The sequence below is a fragment of the Quercus lobata genome, chromosome 10 (genome assembly GCF_001633185.2).
Source record: "Quercus lobata isolate SW786 chromosome 10, ValleyOak3.0 Primary Assembly, whole genome shotgun sequence".
NCBI classification, from domain to species: domain Eukaryota; kingdom Viridiplantae; phylum Streptophyta; class Magnoliopsida; order Fagales; family Fagaceae; genus Quercus; species Quercus lobata.
Window position 1 is genome coordinate 35,693,326 of NC_044913.1, and position 13,137 is coordinate 35,706,462.

General features: G+C 36.3%; 1 protein-coding gene across 2 annotated transcripts; it reads left to right on the forward strand.

Annotated features, from left to right (window-relative positions):
* Positions 1–5,428: 5,428 nt before the first annotated feature.
* Positions 5,429–10,197, forward strand: LOC115965973. Of its 2 annotated transcripts, none has more exons than XM_031085304.1 (5): positions 5,429–5,763; positions 5,925–6,114; positions 6,515–6,876; positions 7,312–7,435; positions 10,089–10,197. In XM_031085304.1, exons 1-4 carry the CDS (start codon positions 5,549–5,551, stop codon positions 7,421–7,423), a joined length of 879 nt encoding a protein of 292 aa, XP_030941164.1. In that variant the 5' UTR covers positions 5,429–5,548; the 3' UTR covers positions 7,424–7,435; positions 10,089–10,197. The 2 variants fall into 2 exon arrangements, with proteins under 2 accessions (XP_030941164.1, XP_030941163.1); XM_031085303.1 differs by having other exon boundaries at positions 9,522–10,120.
* The last annotated feature ends 2,940 nt before the right edge of the window (positions 10,198–13,137 follow it).

Consider the following 13,137-nt stretch of genomic DNA (forward strand, 5'->3'; position numbering starts at 1 on the left):
CAGTGAAAAGTAGTACTTACCCCATGCTAGCCGAGGAGTAAAACGAAGGTTTGATGCCGTGTGAGGAATAACCATTTGAAGATATATCACCCACCAAATGAACAGCCTTTTGATACGACTAAATGCTGGGGCGTTTCACCACCTTCCTCACAACTTTATTGGTCCTGACCTTTTTTGGTGTTTAAGCCGTGGATGAAGTGACCTGACATTTTTATCAAGTAATCCCTCTTACGAAATTCAAACATTTTCTTATCAAAGTATTTGGTTTCCCCATTGGCTTGGGTCCGAGGACCATACAAGGCCTTGGTTCTGTCCAAAACTTGTGATTTTTTTTTTTTACTTGGTTTCCCCATAGGCTTGAGTCCGAGGACCATGCAAGGCCTTGGTTCTGTCCAAAACTTGTGATTTTTTTCTTTTTTGTACTTGGTTTCCCCATAGGCTTTAGTCCGAGGACCATGCAAGGCCTTGGTTCTGTCCCTGGGCCCATATGCTGAACGGGCTTGGGCCGCGAATTTACTGGGCCCACAAATTAAGAGGTATTTCCGTAGTCTTTGATCACGCGGTACTTTTTGGCGTCCCAGTGTTCGAGGTGCGCCTTCTCGAGACTCCTCTAGCCTCAGGGTTGCAGACGACGTGGGAAATCGAGTCAGAGACGTTTTGTCTGTAGCGTTCCCTGGGACGCTGCGTGAATTAAATGCCACCGGTTTACTTCTGGGTATAAATGGGATAGAGGATCACTTCACTTGCACATGACCTCTCCTGTTCCCTTCAGAACCATATTTCTTCCATATCCGCGATCTCTCTTTCTAGTGCCACTGCCTCAAAGCAAGATGTTTGAGGCGCGGATGGGGATGAAAGGTCTCCGCACGCTCCAAAGGCACCGAATCCTCAAGGTGATATGGTACGGACAAGGATGGCACAGATTCAAGCCAGTCCTCCGTCTTGACAGGAGGAAGATGGTATTCCTCTTTCTTTTAGTCAAAATCCGAAGCAGGTTCTGGTCATGCCAGATTTTTGGTAGGTCAGAAAAAGGAATTTCCGCGATCAGCGCCGTCTGCCCTGTGGCAGGCAAATTTTTGCGGGGGCTCCCCAACTTCCGGCTCCCTGCACCCTTTCTGTAGATGGTGTTAGCCTGAGGTCAGGTTCCCTGCACCTTTTCTCCACCGGTGCAGGCCCCGAGTTGGGTTCTTTTGCTGCCTGAGTTATGGGCGTGCAAAGGCATTGAGGAGGAATAAGGTCTCGAGGCAGTAGCCAACTTCTCCTCTGTGCTACCTCCTCGGCTTTATCTTCACTCTCTTGTATTTTTCGTTACATACGTAGTTAGCTTCAATGTAGGCTTTGTTTCAGCTTTTCATTGTACACTGTACTGTTCCTTTGTCTTAATAAAATATGTGTCTATTTCTCTATACATATCTTTCTTCTCCGTAACAACTACTTTATGCATGAATATTAAATATAAGCTTGCCCTTAATGATACTCCGGGCAGAAAAATGCTTTAACACAGATTCCTATTGGTTTAAACTCACAAGTATTATCAAGTAGAACAATGGTAATCCTCAGTAAATTAAACTCTTAGAACTAACCGGGATAACTGCTGAGTGCTGCGCGATGTACGCTAGACCAATGTCCAAAACTTAGCTTTCCTCCTCCAAGTAGTTGGTTTCCCCATAGGCTTGAGTCCGTGGACCATATAATGCCCTGGTTCTGTCCAAAACCTAGTTTTCCATCATCCAGGTAGTTGGTTTCCCCATAGGCTTGAGTCCGAGGACTTTACAATGCCCTGGTTCTGTCCAAAACCTAGTTTTCCATCATCCAAGTAGTTGGTTTCCCCATAGGCTTGAGTCCGAGGACTTTGCAATGCCCTGGTTCTGTCCAAAACCTAGTTTTCCATCATCCAGGTAGTTGGTTTCCCCATAGGCTTGAGTCCGAGGACTTTACAATGCCCTGGTTCTGTCCAAAACCTAGTTTTCCTCATCCAGGTAGTTGGTTTCCTCATAGGCTTGAGTCCGTGGACCATACAATGCCCTGGTTCTGTCCAAAACCTAGTTTTCCATCATCCAGGTAGTTGGTTTCCCCATAGGCTTGTGTCCGAGGACTTTACAATGCCCTGGTTCTGTCCAAAACCTAGTTTTCCATCATCCAGGTAGTTGGTTTCCCCATAGGCTTGAGTCCGTGGACATACAATGCCCTGGTTCTGTCCAAAACCTAGTTTTCCATCATCCAGGTAGTTGGTTTCCCCATAGGCTTGAGTCCGTGGACCATACAATGCCCTGGTTCTGTCCAAAACCTAGTTTTCCATCATCCAGGTAGTTGGTTTCCCCATAGGCTTGAGTCCGAGGACTTTACAATGCCCTGGTTCTGTCCAAAACCTAGTTTTCCTCATCCAGGTAGTTGGTTTCCCCATAGGCTTGAGTCCGTGGACCATACAATGCCCTGGTTCTGTCCAAAACCTAGTTTTCCATCATCCAGGTAGTTGGTTTCCCCATAGGCTTGAGTCCGTGGACCATACAATGCCCTGGTTCTGTCCAAAACCTAGTTTTCCATCATCCAGGTAGTTGGTTTCCCCATAGGCTTGAGTCCGTGGACCATACAATGCCCTGGTTTTGTCCAAAACCTAGTTTTCCATCATCCAGGTAGTTGGTTTCCCCATAGGCTTGAGTCCGTGGACCATACAATGCCCTGGTTCTGTCCAAAACCTAGTTTTCTCCTCGTGTGGGATCTTGGCTTTAGGGGAGTTAGCTCCTCAACCAAGCCCCTAGAGTTTATCCATACGATTAACGCTATCAAGTGCCTAGTTTGCTCTTTACGGGAGACCTTGGCTTTAAGGGAGTTAGCTCCTCAGCCAAGCCCCTAGTCAAGAAACGTAGCCCCTAGCAGAACTTTATACTAGAACTCTATAACCAACGGTTAGAAATAATGAAGAAACTCTATCGACCCACATCCTATACCAACACACAAGCCTTTCCCACAGACGGCGCCAATTGTAAGGACGCGATTCGTGGCGCACCGTAACAGTGTCGGGTTCGCACGTAAAAAGGCCCCTAACAATATCATTTGTAGAGCGTGGGTTTGGAAGGCTAGGCCTTAATCGACAAGCGGCGGGTTTTCGCGTTGTTCGTACGAGTTTAAGTTTTCCTTCACCCCTGGAGTCTTTCTCCTGGAGGTGGGCTAGGAGGCTCTGGTTTTTGGCCATTTTTCCCAACCCCCTCTATAGATTACTTACTTTTCCTTTTATACTAGCTCGCGTCCACTGTCCTTCGTCCACGCGTAGGGTTAAACTTTCCAAGATTGATACTTGTCCCATCAGTCCATACTCAAAGTCGTTAGGGATGGTTGTAAAAGCCAAAGAATGCGGCTCTGTCAGGTTCAGAGCATTAAATGGCAGTAACAGCAGCTTTCCCTGGATATTTTAGATCTTTCTTCCAAGTTTCAGTCCTATACCGTCTTTACCCCTCTTTCAAGGGGGGGAACTTTGGGTCTGCCGAGGACTGAGCTGTCCTCGGCGGTATCCATAGGCTATTTTGTCGATCTTGGGCCATAACCCTCCTCGGCTTGGGCCTTCGGATTCTCCCCGGGTAGATGGGCCTGGCCCATAAATCATTTGGGCCCCACAGTTTTCATTCATGTTGTTTTAAAGAATGTTTTTTTTTTTTTTTTTTTTTCTTATTTAGTACTCCATATCAAGTTAAGTAATGCCGCCTAAGCATTTTGTTAGACACGTGGAATCAAAAGTCAATGGACAAAAATGAAGAGTTTTAAGCCTATTTTAATAATGTCTACCTGTGATTTGAAAAGTGCCACTTAAGGTGGCCTTCATTAGATATTTGTAATCCATATCTTCCATTGTCATTAGATAAACATCTTTAGTACATAAGATACAATAGAAACCTTATCTAAGCAACAAATCTTCAAACCCAAATCTCATGTCATGATTCGAATCTCATTCGATCAACTCAAGAATCAGTTCACTCTACTAATTGCAAGCAAGGAGATATACTTTGGGTGGCCAATCTTGTATCTAACAGGTATGTTTGTGTTTGAAGAACCCAACAATAGAAAGAGAGCAAAAAAAATCCAATTTTCTAGGTTGATTCAAATTTTTTTGGGTTAAGCTTGTCCTATTTCTAGTTGAGCAGCGGACTTTTGCAAGTGCTCCATCAATTGCAAGATTTCGACCTCATCGAAGCAAGTCCTTGCCTCATCAATGACAAGATTTCAACCTCATTAAAGCACTTCTAAAAACATCAAACCAAAAGGAAATTCAAACCACAACCCTAAAAAAAATTGAAGCCATAAATCAATTATACCCAAAAAATTCAAACCCACCAATCCATAAAACCTAGAAAATTTAAACCCATCATCCATTAAACCCATAAAATTCAAATCCACAAATCCAAAAAACTTGAACCCACAAATCCATTAAACCTAGAAATTAATTGATGGGGTTTGGGGCTCATATCAAGTATAAAAGAATTGGTTTGTGATTGTGGGAATAAAAAAACCAATATCGAGAAAAAGAAAAGAGAGAATAGAGACAAAAAGTTAGATGCCAAAGCATATTCCTTTGAGGTTAGCAAAGCCTTTGATTTCTTTGGCTCTTTCAACCTTTTCTACTCCAAATCGAATTGGATTTTTTGTTTTTCTTTCTTTAGTGGAAATGGAATCCCACTCAAGCCCTCTCTCTTTGTAATCATAGCCCTAACCCTAGGAAAAAGGAGAAGAACTTGCATTGAACTTGTAGAAGAAGATGAAGATGGGCAATGGGGTTTGTGAAATTTTGATCTTAGGATTTTAGGATAATTGAGTCTCTTTAGGAGTTCCGGATTCAAAGGAGATGGAGGAAAGAGATATAAAAGATTATTGAAAAGACATTTTTATTCTTGTTTTTTAATGGTGAAATGTTACGATGGTCTATCAAAGGCCACCACAGATGGGTTAATTGAAACTTTCCAAACTACGGGTAGTCATTATTAAAATAGACAAAATAACGAATGGATAAACTTCATGTAAGTATTACAATATTTTTGTCAAAAAGAAACATGTGTTTTTTTTTAAAGGAAAATCTATGTCTCAAAGGAAAAAAAAAAAAATTATTAAAAAAAATTGTTTTAAAAATTTTTTTTTTTGATAAAAAAAAAAAGGGTTTTAAAAAAAAAGAAAATTAATAAATAAATAAATAAAATAAGGGAAAAAAAACTTTTGGGCCGGGTGAGACTGGCTTGGACCAAGTGAGGTGTGACCCAGACCCAGACCCAGATCCTTATTAGCCAAAAAAAAAAAAAAAAAAATGCAGAAGGAAGATGAATATTTAATTTAATTTGATTATTACATTTATATCCCGTCGACCGGTACGGCCAATTTGCTTTCTTAAAATAAAAACCCGAAAGTTTCTCAAATTTTTATAAACCCGAAAAAAGAGAGAGAGAAAAAAAAAAAAGAAAAAAAATTGTAAAACCCTAAAATCTAAAACCCTCAGTTCCTCTGTCTGTAAAGTGAAAAGTGAAATAGAAAGAGGTAAATGTAGGTGGTGTGGAAGTGGATTTCAGATATGGGAAAGAATCTGATCGCAAGAATAGCAGCAGCTGGAACCCAGTCCTTGAAATTCAACAACCAATCCCGTAACAAAGTAAAAAATATTGATCAGTGGCGTAGAAATTTCAATTCCAATTCCAATGCTGCCTCTGTTCCTGACTCTGACAGAGTAGTTCGTACCAGGCTCTCCAAACTTGAACGTCAAGCTATGGTCGAATCCTTTGTTAACAAGTAACTACTCTCTCTTCTCTTTTCTTTCTTTCCATTTTTTCTCTGCAATATTTGTTTGAGTTTATATTCGTATTATGACCCAGGTTTATTTATACTATTATAATTAATTAATTAATTAATTAAACCTAATATCGGTTGTGTGATTTCATTTTTAATTGCAGGTATAGAGAAATGAATGGTGGAAAATTCCCAACTGCTTCTTTTGCAGTTAAACAAGTGGGTGGGTCTTATTATACTGTTAGAAAAATCATTCAGGAGCTACAATACAAGTCTAAACTGTCTTCCTCGGATACCAGGAAAGGAACTCCAACTATATCCTTTCTGTCGTCTCAACTAAAGCCTGCAATGCCGGTGAGTAAATTAGTTTTAATTACAAATTATATGTACTAGTACATCTTCAAAGTCACACACGTCTTACGCTAGTTATCAAGGCGATATTCCTGATGCCATTTTATGATTAATTTTGGCTTTTTTTAAGATGCTAAATGTGTTATAGACAATGCTTGTAGTATCATTTCCTGGAAATAAGTTGACCAACAATGCTCGTCTTACCATTTGTTTCTAGATGCCCAAGATCATCACAGTCACAATTATGAAATGAAATGAAATGTTTTCAGAGCAAAGTGCTAGACTTGAAAATCAAGCTGCCATCTGTGATTTTTTCCCCATAAATTTCATATATGTATATATCACTTTCTGTGCTTCCTAAAGCTCTTCTATATGGCTTATAGCATCTCTTATTTGCTTGCAGGGTAGTCACTCTGATATCGATGCAAAACAAAGCGATGTCCTTAAAGTGGATGCTGAAGTTTCTCCTTGCTTAGAGAAACCAGAGGAGGAAGCTCAGGAAAATCATCTGCTAAAAGAAGAAACTGAGGATGTTTCTCTTTCGTGTCTACAACCATCTGAGAATGTTAATGCTGAAGAAGTTTCTCCCTTATGTTTTGAGAAACCTGCAGATGACAAAATGGAGGATGCTCAGCACAATGATTTTGAAAAAGCAGAGGATGGTAAACAAGAGCAAGCTGTTGATCACAACTTGCCAAATGTTGATGGTCTAGGGTCTATAGCGGAGCAAGATCAAGGATCCATTGAACTAGACAAAAATGTGAAGTAAGGGTTTCTACCTTAATCTTTGCATGATTTACTTGATTTTTGTACTTTCACTGCTAGTTAGTTTAGATATTCTACTGTTTCCATAGCACACTGCCTGTGTGCCTTGTTTTCATTGTATTTTCTCATTTCTTTTTCAATGAAGTTATTTTCTTATCCAAAAAAGAATTTGCTGCTGTGTACATGTCCCTTTTATACTCTTTTCAGAGCAGTTGTGTAAGCACACCGTTGAAGCCCTAATGGGTTATTTCTACCTAAAATGGTCTAGCTTCTTTTTATTGTGAACCTGTCTCCTATCTTAGATGTTATTTGCCCTTGAATCTTACACAAGCCAGATTGTTTTTCTGTTCCTGTATTTTTCTTTTTCATGAATTCTTTATCCTTTTACCACTTATGAGTTGGATCTTAAGGCAAGGTGTCATTTTCCATGTTCAGAGATGTTTCTACTAGGCAGAAAAATGATGCAGAAGTTCCTAGGAAATCATCTCTGTGGGGAAATCTGAAGTCATTAGCAGATGGTATCATCAACATTTGGAGAAAAATGTAAATTTTTGTCCAGGTAATGGTTGGACTTTTAGAATTTTAATCTATTGTCAGGGAGGTGATGATATTGTATATCTACTTAAAAATATGAGATGTGATAGCTCTCTTTCAGCTATTATTATTACTAGCCTATAATCCACCCTATGTGTGGATATCTTCTTTTTATTTTCTATTATTGGCAACAATTTAGCTATATTTATTTGGCTTTCATCATAATTTTTTGGCTAAAATGCAAAACTGACCCTCTAAGTTTCTTCAGATTTCATTTCAATCCTTTAACTTTACTTTCATTGATTTCAGTCCTCTAAGTTTTAGATTTATTCAATTAAGATTTTTTCGTCAACTTTTGTTAAAAGTTTTTGAAAAAAAAAAATCTAGAAAATATTTTGCAATCATTAATTGAATTTTTTTAATTTAAAAAATTTGAAGAAAAATTGAAAAAAATAACAACATATAACAAAAGTTGATGAAAAAACCTTAATTGAATAAACTTGAAAGTTAGAGGACTGAAAAAAAATCTAGAAAATATTTTTCAATCATTAATTGAATTTTTTTAATTTAAAAAATTTGAAGAAAAATTGAAAAAAATAACAACATATAACAAAAGTTGATGAAAAAGCCTTAATTGAATAAATTTGAAAGTTAGAAGACTAAAATGAATGAAAGCAAAGTTAGAGGACCGAAATGAAATCTGAAGATAACAAATACTGAATGTCAATTGGCCATCAAACACTTTTCAAAGAGGTTGCTCACCTTAACCATTTGAGATGGTCACCATTAACAACCAAATGTACCAGTCCTGAACTCTGAACACACATTTAGAAAAGATAGCATAATGGAAATGCAACAAAGAAAAGAATAGCCAAGTTGCCAACTAATACAGCTCACAACCTAGCTACTCTTGTAGTCTTGTTATATATTTTTAATCTTGATAGAGATTGTACCAAGAAAGGATTCCAAGAAATATTAAATTGGCCCAAAAGATCAAGAAGAGCACCCAGAAAATTACCATTGTTTAGATGTTTGGTTAAAGCGGCCATTGTACTTCCTTTGGGCAAGTGTTGCTTTATAAGATATAGAGGGAAAAAAAGTATGCTTTTACAAAAGATAGCATAGCAGAAAAGTAGCAAATAAATGAACATCCAAGTTGCCAACTAATACAACTTACAAGCTAAGTCCTTTTCTGATATGTCTTTAATCATAATAGAGAGAAAAATAATAATAATAATGTAACTTGTACCAAGATAGGTTTCCAAGAAACATTAAATTGACTGAAAAGATTAAGAAGAGCACTCACACAATTACCACTGTTTAGATGTTTGGTTAATGTGGTAGTTGTACTTCCTTTTATCAAGCCTTGCTTTATAATCTACAGAGGAAAAAAAAGTTTTTATCAGAAATATGTGTTAAAAAAAAAAAAAAAACCACTTTTCTCTTCATCCATGCTTAATTTCTCACATGCTCTTCTTCTTATGCTTGCTTTCAAATATTAGTTTTCAGTACATGGTTCATCCATTCTTGGCCAATGAAACATGAGAAGTATTGAAAATGTGGAAATAGTAAAATTTTGTCATTAGAATCGGCTACAACATGGATGTTAATTGGAGATTGCCATGCAAATAAAAAAGGTGTATGAGAGAGAGAGAGAGAGAGAGAGAGAAGTGGATATATCACAAAGTGGCCTTGTAGGTTTGTTCCTAGGATGCTTCTAAGGGTTTCATGTTCACGATCTTGAATGTGTATTCCACCTGCAATTGCCCCGTACCATAGGAAACATGATTGAGCTGAGGTATCTTGGCTTAAGTTGGACATAACTCTGGACAATCCCATCATCTATGGGAAATTTGTTGAAACTTCAAACTATAGATGCGAAGTTTACATGGCAGAAGAGAGTTTGGGCTATTATTTTTGCAAAGTTAGGTCTATAGAAATCTTTTAGTTGTATGATTACTGTAATACAAATATTGTGCAAAGTTAGTTATGTCTCTTGGCTTAATATGAGGCACTCAGCTTTCTCTTATATATATGATTTGAGAAAATAGATATCATCTTGAAATTCATATTTGACATAATCATATCTCCCTCCATTTGGTTGTTTATAGTGCTTTGCAGCTGCGAACTTTGAAGGCTGCAGCTGGTAGCTCGATTGTTTTGAACCAATCAAAACATGATTTTTTTTCCATTCCCATTGACATCGTGGACTTGGAGAGAGAGAGAGAGAGAATCTGATAATTTGGTGCAGGTAGTAGAGTTTGTGCCATCTTGATGATCTGGTGTAGGTCCCGACTTCACAACAACGATGACTTAAGATATGTTCTAGTGTGCTACAATTGAATTGGAAGCAGAATAGATCAAAACGTGACAAACTTTCTTTTAGGAAAATTTGGACTGTATATTGTTTCATAGAGGAAATGGAATTTGCGCAGTGTACAGTGGGTTAGAACTTTTATATTATATATATCAGCGGGCAGGTGGAGGGTTGGGAAATGTTGACTAGTCAAATCTAACGATGTGTGATTTTGAAGAAAAGATGAATTGATCATACACGAAAGCATAAACTGAATATGGATTCCTTATTTTATTTTTTCTTTTTTTTGTTGTATTTGAATTATTCCTACTATTCAATTGATTTTGGTAGTTACATTGTATTATTTTCTAGCTTACAACAGGCACTAGTAAGCACGTAAGGTGGTGTTTGGTATGGGAAAATCTGCATTATCTTGATGTCTAGGTTCTTGAGAATGTAATGCTTGACAATCTGGATGTTTTGGAATGTAATTATTTTTATGTCTGATTTGCTTTAGAATCTAATAAAAATCATGAGAATATGAAATGCTTATTTGATTATTTTAAAGAATCTTATAAGAATTATATATTTTTCTCAAAATATCATTTGATTTGTAAATACAATATCATTTTTTTTAATTCCTCTTACAAATAAATTACGAGAAACAAAATATAAACTATAAATCATGAATAATTCAATAGAAATATAGTATAACATTTTTTAAATGACATGTATAATACAACAATAATTATTTAAATTGTCAATTTATAATAATAATTTTTTTATATATTATTTCTATTAGTTAAAGGATAGGGACGAGGGGTAAAATTGTTAGAACTTTATCAAGCATGAGAATGTGGATTCCCACCTTCTAAAATCTACTTTTATTTTTTATTTATTATTATTTTTTATACAAAAAAAAGCATTGAGTGAGAATCCAGATACTCTAGCATCTAATTCTCTTATGTGATTTATAATCAAATGTGGAAATCCTTCAACATTGCTAGAAATCCTCAAATATTATCCTATACTAAATGCCACATAATAGTGAATCATTGTTCGACAAATAATGCCCAAAAAGCATTTAAGTACAAAGTTTTACTCTAAATCATATTGGAGGAATTTATTTCAATTCATTAAGTAGTGGTAACCATCCTAGCTTATTAAAGCTGAGTTTCCTAAAACGTGAAAATCTACTTGTAGACATCAAAAAGTTTATGATGTATTCACAATTGTCCGATTGTTCATGATAAAATATTTATGATCAAATTAATCTCTAATTGATGATGTGGATGATTAGCAAATGAAATCAAGCCACGTGACGACATCAAATGAAGAAAGCCATATGACAATGTCAGGAGAAAAGAACAAAAAGTTTTTATTAAATGAAAGACCAAATTAAATTCATAATTAATTTTCAATAAATGCTGAGAGAAAATTCCAAATTAAATACTATTAAGTTGCCTATAAATAGGGCTTCTCATATAAGAAAAAGGAGACACTTAGAGAGAAAATCCTACTGACACTTTGCCAAAAAATAGAGTGTCATCTCTAAGTTTATAAGAATTTCATTGTTCATCAAGGTTTATTCCTACTTCTTCAAATCAAAGTGGAGATTCTCCTTTAATCCAATCCAAGATTAAGCCAACAGCCCTCGCATCAAATCAAGCACGATCAAATTCATTCAATTTGGAGACATCAAAGCCCGATTAAAGATCAAGCTTTATTGCCCCTTCGGACCGTAAAGTTTCTTGGAGATTGAATCAGAGGAATTTATTGTACTCTTTCATTGTAAAGATTTATACAGAGGATTATACTCACATATAGACAAATCAATACAAGTTGATAATTTGTTACACTATTTTGTGATCGTGTGATTTATCTTTTACAAAAATTATGTGTACACTACCATTAAAAAACACAACCTTGCTACTTTCGTGAAGCAAGGTTTTGGTTAAAACGCATGTCAAGGCTTTATGAAGAACCTATCCAAATGGGCTCTAAATCACATGATTCATTAAATTATTTAGCATGTTATATAATTACTCTTATTCTAAATTGTTAGACCTTTTGGATCAAAAAAAAAAAAAAAAAAATTGTTAGACCTTTATCCTATTTTGAGATGCCCCAAAATGAAATCCCCTTGGAAAAGTAAACATATAAACTTCCTAGCATACCCTTTACTTTATGTTAAATTCAATACCCTCTTTCACTAAAGTTTAAATTAATGAGAATAATTTTGAAAATTTGTACCTTTTATGTAAAAGACAATGTATTAAATGGTGTTCCTTTAAAAAGTTAGATTTTCTAATAAGACCAAAAAAATTGTACTAAGTGAGTATTAAATAGGCTAAATGTGATTAAAAAAGAAAAAGAAATTAAAGGTTATATGACTACAAGTATACTAGGATAATCTATTAAGTTATCAAATTGTAGATTATGGTAACTTTCCTCCAAATTAGATTGGATAAAAAATTTGTCCTAATTTGTCTTGTAAATAATTGTAAGACCTAATCTTCTTTTCATTTAAAATTTGTCATGTCACAACGTATCCTTAGCGTACTCTATAAGTATAAATTCTTGTGGGATTGGGGGAAAGAGGTGGGGTTCAAGTTTACAAAAGAGAGGATTACACACATATACACTTAGATTAGATTGGAGTGTAATTTATATATTAGATTTAAAAATAAATAAATAAAAAAGATTCTCACCTTGCCATGATGAAATAAGTCGTTCATTCATTTATATAATTACATCCAACCATATATAAATGTATACTAAATGTGAATGAACTAGCATTCATTGCCAGACACTGAGCCATGCACTTACAGCCTTTTTGACTGCAATGGTTTATGTCCCACCACTTAAGGTTTTCCAACTTTGCATCATCACCAGTGAGCCGCATAGTCCTTGCGCACTCAAAACAATACCTGCACAACAAAAAGAGAAGACCTAACAGAGAGCACCGGTATGATGCCGGCCAAATACCCTCCGAAGATCAAGTTAAAACTTTTCACAACTTTAGAGTGCAAAAGTTGGGGTAAATTATACATACCTTGGTTTGTGAGGGTCTCGGGATTTTTATAGTAGTGTAGGGTTGACATCCGCGCCTTGGTTAAGAAGGTGTTTCCTTGTAGGAGAGATTCTTTTTAATTTGCGTATTTTGCAGAGTTCTTTCCTTATAGGACTCTCTTGATTAGGGCTGAGCATAGTGCACAAGATATTTCCTTATATGCTTATGTGTGTAAGCCAAGTAAGGCCATGTCAGATTTGTCAGGGGTTCTATTATTCCCTTCAGCTTCCTTACGTCAGCTTCTTACCTTCGTCTACACATTCCAGTCGTCACCTTTAGGTGTTTGACTCCCCAAAGGTGATGTTGTCAGCTTTAAGATGGGGTTGTCAACATTATCTTACCGTTGCTCGGGCTTATG

Bases quoted from the DNA above. Each gene is read 5' to 3' on its own strand.
- LOC115965973 (XM_031085304.1), top strand. From the start codon at position 5,549: ATGGGAAAGAATCTGATCGCAAGAATAGCAGCAGCTGGAACCCAGTCC. The intron at 5,764-5,924 runs GTAACTACTCTC...TTTTAATTGCAG, and splicing joins GTCGAATCCTTTGTTAACAA to GTATAGAGAAATGAATGGTG. The intron at 6,877-7,311 runs GTAAGGGTTTCT...TTCCATGTTCAG, and splicing joins GAACTAGACAAAAATGTGAA to AGATGTTTCTACTAGGCAGA.